This window comes from Zonotrichia leucophrys, chromosome 1, assembly GCF_028769735.1.
Source record: "Zonotrichia leucophrys gambelii isolate GWCS_2022_RI chromosome 1, RI_Zleu_2.0, whole genome shotgun sequence".
Taxonomy (NCBI): Eukaryota; Metazoa; Chordata; class Aves; order Passeriformes; family Passerellidae; genus Zonotrichia; species Zonotrichia leucophrys.
Genome location: NC_088169.1, coordinates 69,377,790 through 69,403,285, shown reverse-complemented (window position 1 = coordinate 69,403,285; position 25,496 = coordinate 69,377,790). Strand labels below are relative to the sequence as shown.

The following is a 25,496-nucleotide window of genomic DNA, read 5'->3' as shown; positions in this document are numbered from 1 at the left end:
AGGTCATACCCCACCTCGGGAATGTGCCTGACAACACGCACCTGAAAGATTTTTCACCAGGCCCTTGGCTTGCTCAGCGCAGATGAAGCTTTGGTAAGGACACAAGCTTCATGTTTTCACTGAACAGAAGCTGGTAGCCAAGTAGGAAAATCATCCTTATATTTTTAGTACAATACAAAACTTTGTTCCTGTCTGAGATTTCATCTTGTTGCCCTCCCACCACATTTTCAGTGCCTTTTGGAAGGCTGTGGAGTGTGTTGAGCTTGCCTATGTTTAAACAAAACAGACTTGGACTTAGCGGCTTTTAATTTCTATATTAATCTCTCCCTGCTTGAGTAAGACTTTGTATATGCACAAGGAGCAAAGCCTTGGCAGATGGTCAAGACCCAGTGACTGAAGCAGACCCCCAACTTCATTCTGTAGGGGAAGCTGCACTCATAACACACCCTGAAGTCCACCTAGGAGGCAATGAACACATTGCCTTCACTTCCTCAAATTGCAATCCTGTCAAGAAAAGCCTCCCAATGTACTAGAATTAAAAGATGAAAACACTTCAATGGGCAGAAAGGCTATAAAGTGTCTTGGAAACATGAGAAATGGTCCACAATCCAGCCATGAAATCCAGGAGATCGTCTGATTCCCTTTTCTGCTGCATCAGATGCCTGGTGAGATCCTGGGCAAGTCATGCAGGGGTCTGTTCAGTTCTCCAACTCAATGACAGGTGCAAAAGCCTGTCGCTTCATCAGCAAGAGCCATGCTGACAAACCAAATAAGATTTTCCAGTGTTCAGAGGCAGTAGTATGAAGGACACCTAGGAAAGCATCCACTCACATTGGGAAAGGGGATTTCTGCAGTATCTATCTGAGATACTCCAACCCAGAAGTGTCTGAGAGCAGGATGGACAGGGCTTTTAGCAACCTGATTTAATTAAAGATGTCCCTGCTGATGTCAGGTAAGCTGGACCAGATGATCTTCAAAGGTCCCTTTCCAACCCAACTGTTCCACAATTCTATGATTTGTTTTTCAGTACAAGCTGAAGGATTAATTTAGATCAGTGGCATTACTTGGGCATGGCTCACCTTAATAAGCCTTTTTAGAGTAGTGGATTAATTTGGCTAGGGAAAGCTATTAGAGAGAAATAAAACCAAAAAAAAAAAAACCATCTTACAGCCAAAACCAAGGCATTACCAATCAAATACAGACCCTGGTCTCAACTCCAAATTTCCCACCTTTCACTACAGGCAGGCTCTGGAGACAATCTCAGCCCCAAAGGGAAAGCTCCCCTTAGCAAGTCAGATCCTAGAGCCTTAATGGTGTTTTCTGGGTTGCACATTCTGACAGGACTAAAAAATCCCTGCACACCCCCACAGCTTCCCCTGGGCAGGTGGCTGACACCAGGCATTGTTCACATCACTTTGTGCCTCTGAGGATTCTCCTGTGCTTCCCCTCCCAGGGCAGGAATGTGCTCCAGCCACCAATGCCAAATCAAAGTTGCTAATGCCAGGCAGCCAGCACAGAAGACTGATGTGGGGGAGGAACATAGGGCTGCACTTGCTGTCAGAGCTAGCTCAGTTCAGCTGGCCACCCCCACCACTACAGCCACACCACTGGTGGTTTCTGAGGCAAAGAGGCAGGACTACTCTTTGGAGACACCCCTTGTTTTCAAGCCTTTGCAGTACTTGCACCATGTGGTTTCCTGACTAAAGCTGGCAATCCCTCTGTGGAGTGTACAGCTGGGAGAAACACCTGCTGGTGTGAGCTGTGTGTTGCTGAGCGATCGCTCACCTGACAATCAGCAACTACAAACCTTCCCAATATTTCACAGCAGTGACATGCTTTAAAGCATGTGAGCACATAGCTAAAAAACCAAGTTAAATAAAAAAAAGGTTAAGACCTGATATTTTAAAGAAAGCAAATCTTGCAGGTGCTTTGTTAACCTGGGGTAATCTAGTGACTGGGGAGAATCTCTTTTTTTTGTATGTGTGCATACACAGAGGGTACAGCTCACCTAGGGTGAAGGATGGACCCTGGTCTACGCCTGATAGTAGCACTGCAAAACCTGCTCCATGTAAAACTGAGTAGAATATCTGTTGGGAGGAATTCCTGGGGCTACTGAAAGAAGGACATTTGTGAGGCCTGGTTTCATAGCAGCAGTTGCACACAGAAGCAGTTTTCTTTCTACACACTGGGGAAAAATAACAAAACCGGAGAGAGAGAGAGAGGGAAGTGCCCAGATGAGCTGCCAGTGCTGCTGGGAATATGCCAGAGTTGTGTCTTTTCATCTTGTGGTCCCTTTTAACTGTGCTGCTAAACAAACTGCAAGCTGCAGTAACCAAGTGGGGTAGGCCTGCATTCTGCTTCCTTATTTCTGCATAACTGATTACAGGTGTAATCTGGTTCAGGATCCCCACCACAAAGTTTCTTTCACTGCAGCCATTCTTTCAGTTGCCCGTAAGCCAAACAGTCATTTACAGCTGTCTGAGCCAGTGTCTGTGTTTCTCTCCGCTTCTGCTGAGGCTGCATAGCTGGCTTCCACACTGTGCCATATTCCATAGGTAAAGTAGATGATAAAGCCTGTGGAAGCCAAGGGAGAGGGCACTGTTAGCTCTCAAAATAAACAGAAACCTCTACTCACAGCCACAGACACAAGTTACACCAGTCTAAGTCCAGCCATCCTTATGGTTAGCTTCTAGCAGACAGCCACTATCTTCTTTAGGGAAAAAAGCCATTAACACAGGCAGGCACCAGTCTTTAAAAGTCAATCTAACCCAGCCCCAAACTGATTTGAGCACCTCAGACAATTCAGCCCTATCTAAGTGGCTGCTGAGAGCATCTTGGGATGCAGCTCAGCTTGTTCAGCTCCAGAAGCACAAGCTCCACCACCTGGACAGCAGCGCAAGGCTGGCCAACAAGGAATGCTTTGTGGTTTCTTGTTGGCAACAAGACCCATAAGATGGTTCATGGGTTGTTGTTTTGTCCACACAAAGGCTTCAAGACCCTAGAATTTGAAACAAAGCTTGTTACATGCTGACTAAAGGGTTTCAGTCAAGTCACCAGGGTTGCCCAAGGATGGCCAGAGTGCAGAATCCCTCCCTGGAATGCTATAATAAATTTATGGTGAACAGAATCTAGTAACTCTGAACATAGCATTTTTCACTTAAACTCACCTAGGAGCATCCAGATTGCAAACCGAATCCACGTGCCTGCATCTAGCTGCATCATGAGGTAAACATTGACAAAAATACTCCCAGCAGGAAGGAAGGGCAAAAAAGGTACCTGAGGAAGAACAAGGGATATGTTACATCTACAAGCATGGTTAACGAGCAGCAACGAACATCACATCCCTTGTAAATGGGAAGTGATGGCTGTTACCAACTCTTCAGCTGCCAGATGTGAGAAAAGGCAAGGTTAAACCCAAAGGGACATCAGTCCAACACAGGACGGGCATGTGAACAACACTATTCACCTCTTTTAAAAGCCTGTTTTGTAGTCCAGAAGGAGGTAAGAGGCAAATTTTAGTGACAATACTAAATACTTGTTGGGCAAAAGAGAGAAGAGTAAAAACCAAGGACTGTGTCATGACAAGCACCTATTGAAGACCAAGAGATGAAGGTAAGGGGAATGTCAGAGGAGGGACCTGAGGAACTTCATCCATCAGGTACCAAGGCAATGAAGCAATAGAGAGCAAATTATCCCAAAGCAAGGAAAACCAGCAAATACTGCAAGAGATGACTATACCAGTACCAAGAATGTCTTAGTGGTCTGACAATCAAAGAAGAATGAGACAGCAAAGCCAAAATGCAAAAAAAAGAATACAGAAAACAGCACTGCAAATATAAAAATCAAACAAGGTAAATTATAATACTAGAAAAGTTTCTGAATATGGTAGAATTAAGTGGAAAGTGAGCTTCACCCCTAAGGGAAAAAGGAGATCTACAAAAACAAACCAGCAGAGATGTGGGCCTTTCTTAATTTAAGCTTTGCCAAAAAAATTTATGCAAAGTAGCGGCTCACATCATTAGAGAGAGGGGGTAGGTACACAAATTAGAAAAGAGAAAAAGAATATTTTTCTAAAGCTATTTTTCTAAGGCTTTGTCAAGTAAGTAGAGACATAAAATTTCCCTAGGTGGGTGAGCTATGTACCCAGAGATTGCAGAAGTGATCTCTGAACTATTAAATCAGCAACTCTGAGAGCTCTTGGTAGACTGGTAAAGTCTCTTAAGACTGGGGAAGAGAGAAAAATTACCTGTTAAAAAATACAGAAAAACAACTGGGAAACAAACAGGTCAGCCTTGGATTTCCAGAGTGATTTTGGAGAAAAAATCACCATCAGGTTGTAAATGCCCAAAGAACAGCAAGGAGATAAGAAACAAGATTGTCAAGCATGGCAACAGGCTACCCAGGGAGCGGTGCAATCATCATTCCAGGAGGTGCTAAAAGACATGTAGATGTGGCACTTGGGGGCATGGTTTAGAGGTGGATTTGGCAGTACGGGGCTAATGGTTGGACTTGATGATATTAAAGGTCTTTCCCAACCACAGTGATTCTATGATTACAGATTTAGCTGTGACAGGTGTAATTTTCTTTTTTCTTGGACAGAGTAGTGGCTGAGGGGAAAAAACGGAGGTGAAATATCCTGAGTGAAAGATGAACAGACCTCCTCAGAAGCATGTTCAGAAAATACCATCGAGTGAGAGTGCATAACTTTTTTGCTCCTGGATATTTCTGTTTCCACCTTTGGGACCATCACCCCCAAATGAGCTGCAAACACAATCTTGGAAAACTCTGGCTGTATTAAGTTACTAAAATCTGTGAATTTACTGAAAATTTTTAATTGCAGAGCAATCAAAATGAACATAATTTAGAGCACGGAATTATAACCCAAAATTAATTTAATAAATTGCAGAGCTACCTGAAATCAATACGATAAAGCATGACTTGGGATTACGCTGGGAGAAAAAACCCATCCCAGTGTTTGTTTAATATAGAAAGGATGGTGTGCTTGGAGAGGGCAGGAAAACAACAGAGTTCCTCATACTTAAGGCTGTTTAAGAGAGAATGGTCATCTCAGCCTCCATGAGGACTAGGGAGGACATGAAAGTGCACTTAGAGCCTTAGATCCTTGCCAACAAATTTACTTCTTATATTCTTTCTCCTTTTGTATCCATGATCCAATGTGGCCCTTCACAACCCTCCCCTTTCCTCCAGTGTCTGTCTGTTCCCTATCCTATAACCATCTGCTCTCAAATGCAGGGTCCTGCCCTTCCCTTCCAGCCACACCTCTGCAGCAGCTTCTGCCTTTCCAGCTTCTCCTGGATAGCAAAGCTGACATCATGCCTGTATTCTATGCACATCCATTTGGCCAGCGTCCCCCTTCTGATACAAGCCAACACATGCACTTCCTCCTCCAACCACCTCCCAGATACCTCTATCCTAGCTACATGTCCCAGGACATTCACCTTAAAGGAGAGTTTGGTTTTGCTTTCAGGCTGTTTCCGTATAATGAAGATGATAGTGACAACAAGGATGGCGGCAATAATCTGTACAGTATTTATCAGAATGTTTGGCTCAAGGGAAGTCAGGATACAGATACTCACAATAAGGAAACCTGTGAACAGACACCAAAGGTTACTGATTTTTTTTTTTTTTAGATACAGGGAAAACCCAAGAACAAACCATAAGCAGGCAAAGCAGAATCTGAAAGCTCACAAACAGAACAGCGACTCACAAAAACCTAATCATAACAGATATGCTTTTCCCACCATACACCCCCACACACTCCATCTGTGGATTTCTTTTTAAGTCAGAAATTTAGTCTTCAGTTATTTTGGCCATTACAAAAGCTCATCAAAATCACATCAAGGAGGTGAGTTTTCCCACCATGGTGAGTACAAAGCCCTACCAGCTGACTCAATGCCCCAGAGACACACTGCCCAGCACTCACCTAAGATGAAGGTTGAGATGTTCACCACCAAACCTGAGAATTTGGAAGGATCTGACTCTGTGGAACATAGTACGGCTTTGAGGGAAAACTTCTCCTCTTCCTCTGGCAGAAACCCAGCCTGAGACTCACTGGTGCTCACAGACTCGTTGTTATCTGTCTCCTCTGTCGACCTTGCCATCTGGTATGCCAAATTAGGCTGCTCTGGCTGGTACCTAGGAAAAGGAAATGACACAAAGAGCCTGTTAGTTGGGCTTTTAAATGAGGGTACCACTCATTTGTGGAGGGACACCATGTCACATCTATACCCTTCTGCTTCAAGGGGAAATTTGAGGCATGATGTCATCATGATGTAAGCAAGTACAACCAACTCTTATCCCCTACAGCATGGCTGTAAGGTAAGTGTTCTAAAGTGACAGTGCTCCCTTTCATGAGTCCTGTCATCCATATCACCAATGACATGGGAGTGACAGGAGAAGGAAACAGCAGAGGGACAGACTGATGCTCATAACCAGGGCCATTGTGTCATCTGTGGCAGTTCAGCTCTTGCATTTTGGCACAGAGGTGGCTGAGCTAACAGCTCTGCAGCTGTCACACACTGCAGCAGCATTCCTGGTGCCCCATACCCCTCCACCCCAGATTCTTCTGCCAGCTTGTCTGCTACCACATAAAGAAGGAAGAACTGAAGCAAGAATGGTTGTTGCTGTGGACACCACATTTAACAGGGCTGTGACACCCAACCATGTGGAACCATAAATAAAAAACACTCTTCGAGCCTCAGCTCTCTGTTACAGAAGTTTTGGCAAGTTACTCAGCCACAAGTCTGACTAAAGAACTGGGCCACTTTGAAAGTCACCTTAAAACTGTTCCTGTGGGGATGTGTTCACAATGAGGCATTTGTTAAACACTGAGACTTGTGAAATGCAGTGAAATCCTTGGGTGCAGCCATAGCAAGCAACTAGCGGCAGGATCTTACAGCTTTGGAAACAATTCAGCTGCTACATCATTAAGCAGTCAAGAGGCAGACAAATCCGCTGCCAAGGTCACTACAAAACAGGCTGTTGCCTCTGCCAACCCATAATGGGGGAAATGTCATGCAATAGGTACAGCAGCTTGCAAAAACAAATTAAAAAGCCATTTCTAGCTCTGAGGAAAAGAGTAGGCTGGGAAATCAGGAAACTTAAGACGGATAAGGTAAATCGGCAAGAATTTTCAAGGGGCAGGGAGCAGAGCACAATCACAAAGCAGTGGTACCACAGAACAGCACTGGCCCTTCACCTGCTGCAAGACTGTTCTCAGTTCAGTGCAATAGCTGTGAGAGCCTCCATCTGATCCTGAGTAAGTCATTCTATACAAAGGTACTTTTCAGTAACATGATCTTCAGATATTTTTTCATTAATCGAGCGCTCTTGTCTGTAAGGTGCCAAGCACTGAAGATTTTTAGCTTAGGTTTGGGAAGCTGTGGAAGCTCAGCACTTCTCAAAGACACATTGCTCCTGCAAACACATGCTCAGTTCTTTTCCTGCTACTAGACTTCATCTCAAATCTCCTTTTAAAAGGAGGACAACCTGAAATGGTATCCCCACTGGGCACAAGAGTGGGGACAAGGCAGGCAGCCAGGGTCACACATCTTTCCTCCCTACCCCTTGGCATATCTCCTGGAGCATTTTGAGTTGACCACAGCAGGACTGGCATGGAACAGTTAACCAAGTTCAGAGGACCTCCCTGTAGATCCAACTAACACAATCCCCCCATGAAATTAAAGAAACAAGCTCTTCACATGCCTGTAGCTGGAGATGTGCCCATAGAAACTATGAGGGCATCTGACTGTTGTGTGGAATTCTCTCTGTGCCAGAAGAGACAAAGCTTCTACATTCTTACCTCAGTACCAACACACAAGCTGCTACCAAGGAGTAAGCCAGGAGGGTCCCGATGGACATGAGGTCCACAAGATCTTTCAAGTCAAAGAGAAAGGCCATAACAGCTGTAGGAGGAGAGGAAGGTAAGAGAGAAGAAAAATCAGCAACATGGCAGAACATGCACATCTCAGCAGCGTTAATAACAATGCAGCACACATGTGACTTGCTCAGGACTTGGTAGGGGAGCTTAAGATGTCCCAAGAGAAGAAGAGGCAGGCCTTGGTGCATGAATACCCTAAGACTCCACAGGCTGTCCCAGCCTCAGTAGCTGAAACAACAGGAAATGCTTACTACAGTAAATTCCAGTCTGTTTGTTTTGCACAGCTATGTTCACCCAACTACCAACAAAAAGCAGGGGTTTAAGCCACAACCTCACTGTTAGTCCCCAAGTGCAGCTGGAGCACTCCTAAAGTCACAATTATCTCCTGGAAGTAGCCAGAGGGAACAGAGGATGGGCATCACCTTGCCCTGGTGTCTCAGCTCAGCTGGATTGCAATCAGGCTTGTGCATGCAGTGGGACCAAGCATCAAAGAGGGCATAATGAAGTAGCAGGTGTCATCACATTTCCAGAATTTCCAGAAAAAGGCTGCCATTCCTTAGGGATTACCCTGCTTACACACCCTCACCAGGTAACCCTGATTGTAGAGGAATTTGTATAGGGCTTTCAGAAGGCAAATAAGTGGATAAAAGACACACAGTCAGACATCAGGTGGCACCAACAGCCATATGAGAGTGTAGGGACCTCAGAGCCAAGCCTGGCCCCACTCAGCCTTAATGTACAACCTGGAGCCCAATAGCCAGCCCAACCTTCAAATTCAGCTGGCAAATGCTGTCCCTGCAGCTTTGTGTGGGTTTTGGTCATAGGCACTATGGACCATTTGGATGAGACCACAAAGTTGTTTGGTTTTTTTACTTTATATTGCTCTTTTTCCTACCCCACTATGGTCTGGACCCCAAAACATCTGAAGAGGAAGGTGTGGGAGAAGGAAGCTGTGAGGAGGCTCTGAGAGTCCCAGCAGCAGGAGCTGAGCCCTTTCACAGGAGATAAGAGCCCAGGGCAGCAGTCTGGCACAACTCCCCACCAAAGGTCGCACAGTTTTGTACCCACAGCTTATCCTACACTTGCAGCAGAAGGAAAAGAGAAAGCAGCAAGGCTGCTCTCCTCTTTGCCAGGCATCGTGAGGAAGGGGGTGGCTGCAAGAACAGGGTAAGCTGCTCATCCTTGCTGTCCAGGAGCTTTAATTCCTGTATTTCTGGCAGGCCAGGAGAAGGAAGGGGAGAACAGGATGGCTGCCAGCTGTGAGTAACTGATTAACAAATGCCAGTGCCACAGGGGCCATCTGCTTGTCTCCGGCTGCTCTGGCATCTTCTGCAGAGCTGCTACCCACAGGCAGAGCAGTGTCTCCAGCCGAGCCAGGCCAGCAGCCACAAGGATGCTGGGGCACCACTGGCTCCTACCTTGCAGGGTGTTAATTACTTTCAAGGCTGGCTGAGCAGATAAAGGTAGTTCCTGGCAGGAGACAGGACTGTAAGCAATGAGCTCTGAGAAAGAGGGACAGGCACACAGCGAGCTTCTCATGCTCACGCAGACTCCCCAGGGCATGCCCTGGAAATCCAGGACACCCTCTGGGTTGCTGTATTCTGCAATATATCCAATTAGTAAGTGGGCTAGAGTCAGGCAGACTTATCTGCCCTGAAGATGAGCTTATGTCTGTTTCCACACATTTGTGCAAGTCTTTGGATCCTACCTGCAGTAGCTCCTGAGGTCACCGTTGCAATTAAGGGAGTTTTTCTCTTCTCGTTGACTTTAGCCAAAAATTTGAAGAGAAGTCCATCTTCTGCCATAGCATAAATTATTCGAGGCATCGGAAACATGGAGCCAAGGAGACTACGGACACAGGAAGGAGAAATAATCTACTTATGTCACCTCCTGCTGAGCACAGGCACACAAGTGAAAGCAAGTTTATGGCAGTGTAACTATAGAACAGGTGGTCTTCATTCCCTTCAGCTTCTCCTTCAAGGGCTCCCTCTGAATACCCATAGCTGGTAACTGAGGTGCAGCTCTCTGATTTTGGACAGCTAAACTTAGCCATGAGGCATAAAACCAGCCTGACTTTCAGGCAGTAAAAGAGCTGTAACTTCTGTGAGCCTCTGTGAGATGCTCACCTAATTGAGTATGTCTAAGTTGATCTGAAATAGGCCTAAGTTCAAGAGGTGAAAAGTTCTGCCTCCAGCCTGCCCTGCCTCCCATCCAGATGGCTGTCCTGCAGGTAACCTGCAGACAGATGGCCCTGGATATGGTAAGCCCCATGTACTCCTGAAGATGCACCCTGCACCACCTGACACAAGTCTGCTCTACACACAGCAGGCCAGCATGTCTTGCACCCAAACTGTGCCTGCATTGCATAGCTGCCTCCATGATTTAGTCATTCAATCCAGATTTATATTCCTGAGATGCACCTGCTGGTTCTTCTGCTAAGACGGGACTTTCTGAAGTGATACCAGTCACCTGCTTCTCTGGTACCTACCACAGGGTGGGATCCTGGTCCTTTCGAGGTCAGTAGCCCTGAATTTCATCCCTGATTTCCACTCTATTTCTTAAAGGAGATGGAGGTACACAAGAGATGTACCTTGAGAGACGCAAAAATGAAGAGCAGTGTCTTACCTTGTAGAAAGTGCACACAAGGAACCGACAGCCACTGCATAATTGGCTCCATCCCAATCCACGTATTTAAAGGCATTGGGTAAAGGGCTATTGGTATCCAGCAGGTAGTAAGGCATCATGAGCGTCAGGGCAGCCGACACGCCAAAATAAGCCACAAAGCAGATGAGAAGAGATGCCACAATGCCAATAGGAATGGCCTTCTGAGGGTTTTTTACCTCCTCACCTACAAGAAAGAAATTTAATTATTAGCTAAATGACAAGCAAGACCTTTATCTCAGCCTAGGGCAGGTGTGCTGGCTGGGGCTTTCAAAGGTTTCATTGGTACAGAGGTGCTCTTTGGCCATAATGCTGTTGATGGCCTGCTCCATCCACTTGGGTTATCACAGCCTTTTGCTCCCATTTCTGCTGCTCCAGTCACTTCTGACACACATTCGTGGAAGCCTTGTAAACTCAGGCACAGAAACAATCTGGATTAAAATAGTGCTTTGCCCAAACCAGATCATCCTTCTATCCTACTGATGCTGCAGACCCAAGAAGAGTTCAATGATCACAGATGATGGAACAAGAAATTATTCTGCAGTTGTAGGGAAAATCCATGGATGTCCATTTTAGTAACATCCCTAGCGGAACTAATACACCAGGATCATGCCACCATAGGTGCCCATTTCTGGAGAAGGGCATAGTGCCTGAAAGTCATATGGCTCTTTGAACACGCCTCGTAACAGAAGGACCTCCTCTAGTTTTTATGGAAAATTTTCAACAACCAAGTAGGAAAAAATGTGTGTAAAAAACCAGAATTCCCCAAAATTCAGGCAGTGATCAATTACAGAACAGATTTGCACTTTCCTAGTCCTACAAAACTGCTCTGAAAGCCAAGAACTCCTGAGGTACAGCATTTCAGCAGGATGAACTGATAAACACAGATCCATACACCTACAAGTCAAAAGCAGATGAATGTTTCTCACACAAGGAGAAGCTCCAGGGCTGGCTGGAGTAATGGAGCCAACACTTCTCCAGCTCCTTGCTTGGAAGAAGACACAGTAATGCTTTATCTCTCTGTGATGATTCCGTTCTCCCTCTGCTCCAACCGTTCTTGCCAAATGTGAAATCAAGGACAATCCTTTCTTCAGGAAATTAGGATTCATCTTAGCCCCAAGAAATATGACCATGCTGATAGCTTCTCTCTCAAAATAAGACCTCTTAACCTTTACATGTAAAATCTCCTGATTCTGAAGCACAGCTCTAGGGTACAGTTTACTCCCCAGAGGCTTCCTCTTTCTCTGGATCTTTAAAATACTCCAAGCCATCAGAGCTTCTGCAGCTGAAGGCACTGAAGAACACTGTTCCAGAATAACCTGTTGATTAAAGTATCATCTAGAGTTAGAGGCTCATACTCATACCAGACATGTGAACCTGGGCCTTCCCTGTTTGCCTAGCTGGAAAACCTGAACATGTTTTCTGTGGAGTCTGACCTGGTTGTGCCGTCACTGACCATCCACTAGCTTGGGCCCTGCAGGCAAAGAAGGGAGGACGCTCGTGGTTATACAGTTTATCCGTGTGCTACAGCAGCTAGAAGTCAGCACTAAGGCACTCAAGGACTTGAACAAATTTAGCACTTTCACTATTAGGAGCAGCTGAGCCAAAAGCCTATTTTGAGCTGAGGTTCAGAGGGACAACAAACGTGGTGTCCTGAATTCCCTATTATCTGTGCTCTCCAATGTTACTGAAAGTCAATCTACCGGCAGCCAGGTTCATAACCACAACAAAGACATCTTCCCTCTTACCTGTAGTAGCAATACAGTCAAATCCCACAAAAGCATAAAAACACGTGGCTGCCCCTGAGAGGACTCCTTTCCATCCATAGGGCATAAACCCTCCAACACCGTAGAGCTTTTCTTCCTGTGTTTGACTGAAAGGCATGGCACTGGGTTAGAAGTGATCCCGCCCAGCTGGGAGTCACAAAGCTATTCAAACAGCTCATAACAAAATCCAAAGCCAAAATTTGAAGAAGCAGGCTCTCCCTTTCATATGCTAGCATACCAGGCAAAATGCTAAGCCCTACCCACTGCTGAGCTTTGGACTGGCCTGCAACAGCCTGGGGAAGGCATGGAATAAAAATGGTTCATGATTTGCTCCCACCACCTGTTCCATGGGGTGGATAAAAATGTCTTGGCTAAGACAAAGAGAAAACAGCATGAACATTAAAGATAATTTCCTAACATTACTGCATGTGTGCACATACATATATTCATTTGAACAGAAGCTTTTGGAAAAACTAAAGACTGAGAAACACGTGAACCATCCACTTTTTACTTCAGATGGACTCAGATAAAAGGTAGGTGAGTAGACATAAGAAAGGAATGCAGGGTGCCATGATTGTTTAAAATCCACCCCATCTTCTCAAATTTCATATGCCAAGCTCATACCCAAACCACTCCTGTAACCATGAGAGCGAAATGGAGCCTGGATACCTCACACACCAACTGCTTTGCTGAGCCTTAACCAAAGTTCATTTAAGTCAACAGACAAACACAGGCTGATCCCAGTGCACTCTGGATTGCAACCCCATATCCATATGCCTTGTGTTGAGTGATATAACAAGCACGCCCTTCAGTTCAAGTGACTTAGGTAGCATTTTCAGTGAAAAGTCTTTGTAAAGATGAATTAAGGCAGTTAAACTAAACTAAATCCCAAATCTGCAAGTCTTCTCACATGTAAGTAGCTGAACTCTCTCACAGAAGCTCTGCTGAGACTTAGATGAAATCTGGCCAACAGAAATAGTACAACCCAAATGTGGATCACTCTGGAAATAATGATAAAATAAACCCCAGACAGATTTTACAAAAATAGTAAGTCATACAGGTCAAAGACCTGCACTCATACTTTGAAACTCTTGCAGTAATTGCTCCTTGCATGGGAATAGCAGGAGGGAAGGAGAAGGTATTAGTCCTATAGAAGCAATTTTTTTGCAGCAGGTTGAATTTTGAAAAGAGGCTCAAGAAGTGGCTTTTACACAAGATAAATTTGACCCACACAACACTTATGAATCTCACCAAATTTCGTCCAACTGTGCTTCCTTGCAGACCATCATAAAAGTGGAGATATATAAAGGCCCTTATCCTGTGTGATACAGTCTCAAACAAAAATTAATCACTTTGTCTTACTGGTGGGCCTCATAAGCTCATTAATTTTGATCTTGTGTAGGATGACAGAATTTTGGCCAAGCAAAATGTCATTAAAAACAGATTTATGACATGCTTGCAGCAATCCATTAAAATAATCTGCAACTTGCCTTCATTTTATTGAGGCATTTGCAACAAGGTGTCTATAAGGTATAACAATGCCAAAGGATGTTGCCCAAGTATTCAAAGTACACAGTTATACTTGGACATGGCTTCACACAGGCACCAGAGCCAGCCTGGTGTACACTTGAGTAGAGCACTGTCTAAAGAGCTCTTTTCTCTCCCCTTTGGGTGCTATATTGGTTGTAAGGCTAGAAATGGTCAGTCCTGCAGCAGGGCCCACGACGACACAGCTGCTCCAAGCACTTTCAGCCCATCAGCACAGCTTGCTTCCAGCAAACACCCACCAAAGACAGCTTTGCCTCCAAGGTCTGTGGCAAAGGAGGCAGCCATCCCATTCACTGCTTCTCTAACTCAGTCCACAACCCCCCATTTAAACTTGCTTTTGAAAACGCACCAGCTTCTGAGATGAGAAGAAAACATCCAACCTACTTGTCTTTGAAAAGGCTATGGCTTCTGTTGTAAATGTCCTGTTCAGTCAGGTTCCAGTTTTTAACAGATCCTTTCACAAAGCCGGAGATCACGACAAATCCAAGGACAAGGACGTTGATGCAGGTGAACACTTTGTTCACCAGGGCAGATTCTTTCACACCAAAAGCTAAAAGCCCTGGGGAAAAAATGGCATAGGTCAGGTATTTCACCATCAGCAGCAGGTGCTGGGGACTCACAGACATAGCTCAACTGCATTCACGCTGTGCTCTGCCCAAATTATCCCATCTCATTTCTTCACAAAGCCAAGCAGCTCAGGATTCACTCAGCCAGAAGTAGGATGGGGACTTCAGCTCAGACATTATTTCTGCAGAATGTGATACACTCTCCCATCCAGCATGCCCATGTGGACCATGTCCCTGGTAAAGTGCTTTGCTAATACACTTAAACTACTCCCACTGCCTCAAACTTCACACAGAGACCCAGAGAAAGCACAACAGGTGGTTTTTAATGAAGGAACATTGTCTTAGAGGTCTTGGACAAATGCAAAAGTTATGAACAACACTCAACTTTCCTCAGAAACTGGGGGAAATATGAGCAGGGACCAAATCCAGGAGGATTCTACTTACAATAGCTACTTCTAGAGTTGAAGACAAAGAAGGTGGCATCTTAGGAATCCTGCTCCTACTTAATCAGCAAGAGCTTTGCCAGTGAGTTCAGTGAGAGGAGGATTTCAGCTTGGTCTTAAGATGATCTATCTGAAGTAGAGCATGGCTACAGGCCTTGGGAAGCAAAATCTCACTGAAGCATAGCTTGGCTTCTCAGGTCCATAAGCTCTCTTAACTTCCTCTTCAGGTGTCTGATTTTTAAGAACTGAAACTTTTAACTCAAATCTAAGGCTGAAGGAGAAGTAAAAAAACTTTACACAGGCCCAAGGGAGAGGAGAAGCACAACACAGTGTTCTTCTACTGCTACTCCAAGGGACTTCAATGAGAGAAGAGCATCCTGTGTACTCACCTTTCCTTCTTTTAAAGTAAGAAATAAGCTGAGACAGCCATATCAGAAGAGTCTTTGATAGAACTACATACCAGCCCACAAAAACTTGTAAGGTACTTTTTAGAAATCTGAAGCTCAAGACAGTGCAAGCAGATATAAACTTGTGATGATGGTATTTGAGACTAAAGCTGCTCTTTCAGCAGCTTATTTTTTAGAAAAGAATGGTTTGCCTTTTTTATTAAAATCCATGGAATTTGCTTCATGCAGGAGCATAAAGCCACCTTAGTACAAAGTAACCTTTGTAATTTTACACCTCAGCAGTGCTAAAGTAAGGAGTTCTAAATTTTGTAAATTGTATCTGAAATGAAAGATCAGATTCTGATTTGAAATGAGAGCAATTCATATTACATACAAATGAACAAAGGGGAAAATCTCTCTCATTTAGATGTAATCCTGAAAACAGAGGGCTGCTATTGGCTTCAGCAGCCATCAATGCAGCCCCAGATCCAAATGCAAATCCAAATGCCAAAGCATCCCTTGCTTATGAGACCTGTCCCTATGAGCACAGCTCACACTGAGAAGGCCATTCCAATCAGAGTGGGAAATGTCAGGATAACCTTGCTAGTGGGACACTGCAGCTTCTGCCTGCTGGAAACTACAGAGGAGTATAGAAGCATAATTTTTTAAATTTGCCTAAACTTGGTAATGCTTTGCAAGACCCTGCTGGAGTAGAAGTAAACATTCAGAAGAATTTTGATCTTGCAAGTTGTCAAAACTTTTCCAATTTATGAACAAAGGCTTGGCACACTTTCAGAAAAAAAAAAAAAAGAAATGCGGACTGTGTGTGACACATTTAATTCTCTGGAGTCTTGTATTCACTTCTGCAAACTGAAGCCTGTACATATTTAAAAACACCCAAAACTAAAACAGTAGTACATGAAACTGTAACCAAGTCCTCTTTCTTTTTTTCCCTCACTTTTCTGGCTCAAAGCATAAAAAATTGGCAGATTATCAAAGGGGGAATAAGGCTGATAGACTAACTGCATGAAATTCTTGTGTAATAGGATTTGTGGAGGGAAGGATTAAACTCCTATACCTGATTGAGGATAACAAGTCATCTTTTCTTTTCCTCCTTAGAAAAATTTTGATTGAAGGCTTTAAAAGTGGCTCAAAAATATCAAGAATGCTCCCCTCTAATTCAAAACCTTGTAAGCAGGCTATGCCCTGTGGTAACTCCTCAGTAGCTATATAGGTCAATCCAACACTTGTAGCAAAGAAAGTCTTTAATATGCTGCTCAAAATAAATCAGGACTTCATGCTCATTCCAAAAGCAAACAATGAGATTACAGAAGAAGGAGGTGCACACCCACAAACCCATCCAGTGCCTCACCTGTTAGGATGATGATTATCACCACAGCAAAGATGTCTGGGTACTTTGCTAGCACTCCGGGAGCATCCATCGTCATGTATTTTTTACAAAACGTTTCAATGTGCTGCCCTATGATTTCATCAAACGTCGCGCTCCAGGCTCTGGCCACACTCGAGGTTCCTGCCAGAGGATAGAAAGGACAAAGATCACCTTTGTGGCTGGCACATGTTCCAAACCAGGGGGAGCCTTGTAAGGCTTTTCAATACAGAGGGCCTCAAAGCAACCTTGCATGTGCTCCCAGGTGCTGGGAGCAGCCTTTCACATCCATACCCAACCCACAGCCTGTGTTCATGCTTGGCATCTGCTCTGATAGTAACACACACAGGCAGTGGGCCTCGGACTCACCCTGAGCTGACAAGATGAGAAAAATCTTTTTAGTCTGACTTCTTTGCAAACCTCAGCTTTGCCTTTGATACTGCCCTGATTGACCTTTTCCTCACACCCCCAAGCCCTTCCCTCAAACCTGGTCATTTCTGTTACCAGAGAGGTCCCAAGGTAATGCTGGCAGAAGCCCCTGGCAGCCCCAGTTAGGAGGCTGCAGCCCAGGCAGAGGGCCCTTACAGAACCCAGCTGCCCTCCAGCAGTGCAGTGCTGGAGCACCAGAGCCTGGACCACACCAGTGACCAGCTCTGCACTTTGGAAACACCCAGGTCAGCTCTGACCTCCAGTGCTACAGCATCCAAGCAGGAAAAAGACTCAGATACAAATTACATGTTATCTGAGCATAAGTCAGCTTATTGCAGAGTGCTGGGGATGACCACAGCAAGTGGAGCAGCTCCTGCCGGCAGCAAGTGCTCAGGCTTTGCCCTCTGGGGCCACTTTTTGTTTCTGTTTGAGTGCATCCAACTACGTGCAGCTTGCTGGGGTGAGAATTGAACCTGGGGTCTCAGGACAAGCAAGCTGGGGACAGTGTCTGGGCCATAAATGTAATTTTAGAGAACTGAAATAGTAGCAACAAAGAGCTACCACCAGACAGTGGCAGCATTTTGTGAAATAAGTAGGCTTGGATAAAAGCCAACTTCTCCCTCTCCCGTGTTAACGTGGCTACACTCTCAAGGTCTCATACAGTACATACACTGTATATAACAGCATCTAATTACATATCATAATTATTTCTGTACATAATTACCTAGTTAAAAAAAGACCTTGGCTTGGTTTTGGCTTGCAGAGCAGCTCCTCAGAGGATGCCATCAGGGGCCCCTTTCCACCCAGAACAGTCTGTCCTGCCACACTCACCTGTGAGTGGGTGTTCAGGTCCCAACTCCAGCACCTGCAATCCTGTCAAACAATGTCTGTGCTCACCCACAGCCAAATCCTCTGCGGCAGCGGTGAGCAGCACCTGCAGCACAGCTGGGAACACTCACCTGCCCAATCCAGCTTTGCAACAGCATAAAAATTAAGCTGCAGAACAGACCTGTTGGGAGACTCTTCTGTTCACCAAGACAGAAAAGTGCACAGTGTGAACACACCTTTAAAGAGTTTGGACATCACTGCCATCAATTTAATCCTGAGAAATTGCAAAAGTTATTGCACACCACATTACAATTTTTCAGGTTAGCTTTGGCACGATTTGAGGAAAAAGACTATTTTAGTGCTATTTTTTGTCCTAGCTGTAATATTTTACGTTCTAGGAAGGGAACACCCAGCTCCTGCATGTGTTATATTAGATGCCAGCTGCTTCGATGCCAGTTCCACATAACTATCAGCCATTTATCTGGAACTCTCTGTAACCAACAGGCTCGAGGGAGCAGAGGGAATCTGACATTCTTTCAACAACACAGACACCTGCATAATATCTTGCTGTTATTAGAGAGCACAGTGTAAAGACATTCAGCTTGTACCTAGGAGGATTTACCCAGTTCTGGGTCAGCATAGCCTCACCAGAGCAGATTTGGCTCCTGCCTACAGCACACAGCTCCCAGGAGAACTGCAGAGTTCAGGTGCTGGGCTCGCTGCAGGAACAAGCACGGGCAAGGAGGTCACCGAGTGCCAGGAAACCCCAGCAGCACCTACTGAACAGAGATGCTGTTACTCATCATACTACCAGCTCCTGCCAGTTTCTAGTTCCTGAAACGCATCCCACAATCTGGCACAGTTCCCCAAACCCACATCATCCCAGAAGAAAATTCACATCAGATTCTGGTCCTGGACACCTTTCTCTTTCTCTCTAGACCATAACTGATAAGTTGCACGCCCATTTATTTCTCATCACCCACCTCCAAGACTCCACACAAGCCTTCCCACAAGTCAAGTCACTTCAATTAATTATAAGTTACTGGCCACTCATCCTTGGGACTCCAGGATTTCTTTTACCACCCTCACAATACTTCCTGAGCTGATGTCTGAGAACCTCAGCATGAAAACACCAAGCTGGCCGAGCTCTTTAGAGATGCACATTTTTGATGCACTGCTTGGCATTTTCTCTGCAAGACTAAGAAAAAAACCAGCTTCCTGTCCCTTTCAAGCCCTGGCTCTGAAGTGCCTGTCAGAGACTGACATCCCGAGACATTTAGGGATGCCTGTGTGTGTGAGTGAGCAGGTGAAGCTTTGCTCTGGTGAGGTAGTGCCCCGTCCCCACAGCCCCCAGCCTCTATTCCAGCACTGCACTGGCACACCAGGGGCAGGGCTCTACTCTGCCTAACCCAGCTCCTGAGAGGCCAAATGACCAGAAGTCCCACCTGGGTGAAGGGCCCACAAAGGCCCAGGGGTTTTTATGGCTGAGCATGAGTGCAGCACATCTTGACCCTACCTTCCTCTTGGAGCTTGTATCTGAACACTGCTGGAACCCAGGCATTGGGAGCTCTGTGTGCTTTTCCATATCCTCTCTGTCTTTCACTCCTTCTTCTAATTCCCTCTTCTTGGAAGATTTTGAGTAACTAACAGGTGTAAAGTTTGTCAAGTTGGATGGGCTAAATTAATGCTGTGAGAAGTGTTTTTGATCAGATGTTGTAGTAAGTCTTTAGCCAAAGTCTCCTAATTTTTCAGAAGTTTGCCAGTAAACTTTTGTGTTGTTTTGACCTCTTGAGATTATCTGGTCAGTATTTCTCCCGTGTGTCTAACTCAGAGTACAGGAACCATTATAAACACTTTCAAAAGTCTCATTGATAGAGCTGATTGGGGCCTAATAGTGGCAGTCAACATATCTTTCTCCTCCACGCCCCAGAAGCTGCCGGGAGTTGTCCTTGCTCTCAAGAGGGGCAATTAGCTCTGAGAGAAAAGCTGGGCAAGATAAAGGGACCTCCTACACCTCATATCCTCCCCTGGTGTTTTTCCACCTTAGCCACCCTTTCTCACAAATTATGAGAAAGACAGTTTGCAAATACACATTCTTGACACAGGACTGAAATAAAAGTACGGAAGTTGTATTTGAACACATTCATGGATTGTATCTACTTATTTTTAATTGAATTTCCTGCCCTGTGACAATACACTGAGCAGTCAACTCTGAAACAAGAACTGCGACAGTTGTTCAAAATCCACTATGAGAGGGGAAAAAAAATCTTGGAAATACCACTCTGAGCCCAGATCCTCGGAGTAGAACATTCAGTAGGCAAAACTTTTCATTGTGCATTTGCAGAATCAGGTTTTGGGGCAGCAACCACGGCTATGTCACTCATTTTGGTCGTCCAGTATCATGGTAGGAATGGCCCCAAAACCAACTAGATGAAGGGCATGAAGGAGACGATTTATCATTACCTTTCTGGAACAGAAGAAAAATTACCAAGAAGTCTGTTCAATTTTTCTACGTGTAGCCCAAGCAGAGTCCATTGTAGAAGTGTGGAAGAAATGAAACACTTACTTTTTAAAAAATTGTTTTTATCTACTCCTTGCAGTGAATGTAATTCACAAAATAGCTACAGGACTCAAATTTCTTAAGGAGAGGGGTTTAATTGGCTCTGGTTTTTCATCTTCTCTCTTTCTTTTTTTTTAAGAAGAAGGAGAAGAGGAGAAAAATATTTCAGGTAACACACAGAGGAAAGCCAGCATGATCTCAATGATCTCAGACAGACAGCTGCTATGCCACTATGTTGTTCTTGATATGATCTTACCCTCCAAGCACCATGGAAACTAAATTCCAAGGTAATGCTTACAAATCCCATAAAATGCATTTAAAAAAACCAACTCCCTTTAGTAATTTAGCAAACAGTTGGTTTTCAGTTTAACTAGCAAGCTTTCAGTCTCAACTGGCGAGTCTGTTGCAGCCTTAGAGGTGTGATAACAAGCAGCCTGCCCAGAATGTGCTTGAAAAGACACAAATCCTTAATTAGCAAAGTGTGGCTTAGTTTTAATGCATCAGCTGAGTTGCACAGCGCATGCTCTGAGCTTGAGCCAGGGCCTCTCCTAGTGGGAGTCAAGGGCTTAGGAGGGATTTGGTTTGTATTTTCCAGAGACTCTGAACCTGCAGATCATCTCAAGATTAATTCTGCAGCACTTCACAAGACAAAACTCTTATCTCCAGATACTTTAAATAGATCCCAAAGGGACCAGAATTAATCCTTGATCAACTGTGAGTACAGACACTGTATAAAAGCATCTTTCCGTGAGCAGCTCCTTTCTCAGCAGAGAGGACACCCTAACAAGTGTGCAGAAGCCAGGGGATGCCAGAGGGACAAGGTGGAGATTCAAGGAATTCCCAGCAGCAATAAGCCCTCAGCCAGCAGCACAGAAGCCATCAAAAACGCATCCCCCACTGATGAGTCCTGAAATCCTGGAGAGCGCAAGAGTGAAGCATCTATTTTGTAACAGTAACACAGGCGTGACCAGAAACAAGCGTGACCCTACAGACCAGGCTGCCACCTTGAAGGGAAGCTAGGCTCTTGCAGCACACCCACCACACTTACCAATAACATAGGAGAGGATGAGGTTCCAGCCTGTGATGAAGGCCCACAGCTCACCCACAGTCACGTAGCTGTAGAGATAAGCTGATCCCGTCTTAGGAACTCTAGCACCGAATTCCCCGTAGCAGAGTCCGGCCAGCACGGAAGCCAAGGCGGCAATCAAGAAGGAGATGACGATGGCAGGTCCTGCGTTCTCCCGTGCCACAGCCCCGGCCAGTACATAGACACCTGCCCCCAAAGTGCTGCCTACACCCAGAGCCACCAAGTCAAACGTGTTAAGGCATCGCGAGAGGCGACTGTCTTCTCGAGAACAGTCCACATTTTTCCGACGAAGAAGCTGGTTTCCAAAATTGGTGATTTTTTGACAATCCATCTTCCTGTTTGGGCCTGCAAGAAAGATGCTGCCATCATTATCCAGACCAGAATACCCTTCTACATCAGCATCACTGCACAGGTACAGTGCTACAGCCTTCGTACATTTCAGCAAATCAAACTTCCCATTTTCCACCTTTTTACAGGGTGAAATGTCTCCTTTGGCATTTTATCTAGACCTACCGTGGGGATTTAAAATAAACAACACCAAAGTTCTGCTTCCAACTCTCAGTCACGCTGCAAACCCTGTGCAATCCCAGGAGAGAGGCAATACTCCAGTCCAGCTCCCACCCTGTTCCACAGTCACTCAGTGCCCACACACAAGTGGGCAAAACAAAAACGCCAATTTTGTCTCTCAGATTTCAGACAGGTTTTCCTGTTCTGGGCAGGAGAGTATTTTAAAAGTGAATGTTCCAGCTTCCCCATCTACCACACACTGGTTCACATTGCAGAGAGCTTGTGGAGTGCACAAACCCTGTATTACTGGGATGAATCTAAACCTGAGGACGCTGCAGGGATGTACATAACACCTCTCAACCTGATAGCCTGAGGGAATAGCTACTCCAGGACAACCTCCTCTGTAAGATGCGTTGTGCAGACTATCAGATTTTCTCTGCTTTGCTCTACAAATCCCCAAGCTGTGTGCCCACAGCCTACAGGGATGAACCCCATCTTCCATCTCAGACTGCATCCTCCAGCTCCAAGAGCCCCACCCTGATACCCACACTGCACCATTTAGCAGGCTTCAACAATAGGGCTTCAAAAATGTTTCCTCATTAATTATGGCAAAGGAAAAAGGTTATTTTATTTCAATGCAATGCTGGATTGAAACACGTATTTTTCAGCAGTACACACTGCACACAGACATCAATACTATGCTGAGAATAACATGAAGGAAAAAATACTCCTAAATGCAATTTACAGTACAGTTCAGTGAGACTGGTACTTCATCAGCTCCAGTTAAAATCTAGTGTAATAGGTGGGAAAATACATGCTAAGAAACTTAATTAACTGAGGCAACTATTAAATCCATGCTTCAATTCTGTTACCACAGCATCAACTACAAAACCAAAAATCCTCTTCACTTTTCCAAGACACCCGTCATAAATCCTGGCTTAAATCCCTTTCTCTTGGCTATACACTAACTCCCCTACTATGAGAAAGTAATTACAATTGCAGGAACAGGGCTGGGGATTTATAAGGCCCACTGTGTCAGGAATTGTACCCCACCAACAGCTCTCAAACATGCTCCCAACAGACATGGATTTAGACAAATAAAGAAAAGCAGGTTTTAGGCCAATCTTACAAAAATCTTGTTTCATTAACCATGGGAGTTCTCAACACATGCAGAGAGGGAAAAATATCTTCTCCCTTCAGCAGGAAGACACATCTAAGTCTTTACCTAAATGCATTCATGTCGGATTGTTCACTCAATCTCCTTTTCACCTGAGCCTTACCCAAATCCACGTCAGCCAGGATTGTTTTTGGCTGGACAACTGCCCACCTCCCTAAAGCTGGGACAGGGCAGCCACAAACTTTGAACTGGGTTAAATAGATGAGAAGACTGTGGTACTGCAGTGTCTCCAATGAATTCTGTTGCTTTCTAGAATGCCAACAACATGGTAGACCTTTTACTTCCTACACAGCCATCTACCTTAACAAATCCTGCAAAACAAACATAACATAGTGGTTTTAATTCTGCACTGAAAATGAAGGAGTAACTGGTCCCCAATTTCATGCCTTGTCACAGACATATACATCATGAGAAATCAGTTCCTTGGCAAAAAACAGGGCTGGGGAGGGGAAACGTCCCCAGGAGAGGAAAAGACGTTTGGTGCAGAGATGGAGGACCAGAGAACTTGGCAAGGTCCTAGGGGGCAGGGGGACATACAATTTATTCACTAAAAAAATAACCTAGTGAATTATTTCAAGTTTATAATTCACTCAAGAGTGTCCCAGAAGAAATATACTTCAAAGCAATTTCATTTGGAAGCTCCCTTGGGCCTATCCACAGGTGCGCACAGCTGTACTATGGCCATCAAGAATAAAGCAGAACTGCTTTTTATGAATAATTTGCTTAGAAGAGGGGCTATATAATTATGACAGACCTGGAAATTAAGATCAACATCCTGCAATTGGCTTAATGCCAGCAGACAGTGCTCTTCCAGGTGAACTCCAGATTAAGATATCAACTGCCTCTTTCACAAAAAATATGTCAAAGTCTGAACATCTCTGCTGTGAATAGAATACTTCCTATAGCCTGCAGGTAACAAACAGGGAGCCTGCAATGCAGCCATCTTCTGTGGCCCTCACACAGAGCACTGTCATTCATCTCACAGGCACCACTGATCACCACCCAAGCATCTCTTACATGTTTTCTTTGCTTTTGAAACAGCAGGTACCAAATCAACCTTTTACTTTCAATTATATTCACTGTCACTTAACAAAGAGACCTTCAGTGAAGACAAGTGGGATTTTTTGCAGGAGAACGATCTTTTGGTTTTGCAGGATGCAGTACAGAGTCATTACACCTCTGCCCAAAACCTTCTGCGTATCATTTGTTATCTTTGCAAGTGTATCAAAGGGTGATTTTGGCAGAGATTATGATTTTTCCCGTCCTTAGAAGTTGGATCCAGCTGTGATTTCGCCTTCTGAAACAGTCATCCTTGACTTTGAAGTGACCCTTTGTTCTGGGCTGGTTCCACCCCCAGCCTCACTTGAAAAGATGAGCCTTTTTTTTGAATGCACAGCCAGTATTCCTGTGGCATAATGCAGTCCTAATAACATAAAACAATATAAATTGTACCAGAAATGTTTCCAGATGGTACCTAACCACCTTCAAGCTGAGGAAACTTAAATCTGAATGAATATAGATAAGTTTTGTTCTGCACATGCTTAGCTCTGGTTTCTCTGATGAGAAGCACTGAGCTGCAAGTCCCAGCCACTCAGACCCTGGGTAAGAAATGGTTTCAGCCCAAGGCTTTGGGTATCTCCATGTTCTGGCTGGAGCTGAGGTCTTTGGGACTGGTGGGAAGCAAGGACACACCCAGGTAGCCTAGCAGGGTGGACCCCAGGCCAGGGGCCACATCCTTGGGTGAATCCTGTCGCACCAAAGTCAATGGCAAAGCTCCCACCAACTTCAATAGTCCAACTGCTACTGGTGTTTTATTTACAGTGCATTTTATGTTTATTACTTTTGTTCCCTGTCCAACTTTTTGTGTCTTGACTCTATTGTATTTTTAAATAAAATAAGATATTCTTCCTCCTTTTATCTAACAGTTAACGTACCTATTATATCAGGTTGATAGATTTCCTTCCCCATTTCTCAAACCCATAAGAAAATAAGCAATCTGCCATGTGGTTGACAGCAAGAAGTAAACCAAAATAAATATCTGTCCAGCTAAACATAAAACACCATGTGTAAAAATAAGCTGACAGGGCACCATTTTACATAAGCAATACTATCACTTCCTCAAGAGTTACAAGTTGTTTCAGCTTCTGAAACGCCACCCCTTACCTACTTCAAGGCACTGCTGGTCCTGAGAATTTTCTTCTCCAATTTGCAGAAGAGCATAAAATTAAAGCTGATTAAGCAGAACAAGGAG

At 44.7% G+C, this 25,496-nt stretch overlaps 1 protein-coding gene across 2 annotated transcripts in view; it reads right to left on the bottom strand.

Annotated features, from left to right (window-relative positions):
* Positions 1–142: 142 nt before the first annotated feature.
* Positions 143–25,496, bottom strand: part of SLC7A1 (solute carrier family 7 member 1) — a 37,264-nt gene continuing 11,910 nt past the window's right edge. The window contains exons 2-13 of one of the 2 annotated variants that reach the window (XM_064716740.1): positions 21,523–21,906; positions 17,918–17,959; positions 16,643–16,801; positions 14,260–14,434; positions 12,310–12,434; positions 10,526–10,748; positions 9,609–9,748; positions 7,823–7,925; positions 5,945–6,156; positions 5,460–5,608; positions 3,168–3,276; positions 143–2,574 (exon numbers count right to left, since the gene is read on the bottom strand). In XM_064716740.1, the coding sequence (XP_064572810.1) occupies positions 2,465–2,574; positions 3,168–3,276; positions 5,460–5,608; positions 5,945–6,156; positions 7,823–7,925; positions 9,609–9,748; positions 10,526–10,748; positions 12,310–12,434; positions 14,260–14,434; positions 16,643–16,801; positions 17,918–17,959; positions 21,523–21,892 (1,917 nt within the window). In that variant the 5' untranslated portion in view covers positions 21,893–21,906 and the 3' untranslated portion in view covers positions 143–2,464. The remainder of the gene's footprint in view (positions 2,575–3,167; positions 3,277–5,459; positions 5,609–5,944; positions 6,157–7,822; positions 7,926–9,608; positions 9,749–10,525; positions 10,749–12,309; positions 12,435–14,259; positions 14,435–16,642; positions 16,802–17,917; positions 17,960–21,522; positions 21,907–25,496) is intronic. The other variant, XM_064716746.1, reaches the window with a different exon arrangement.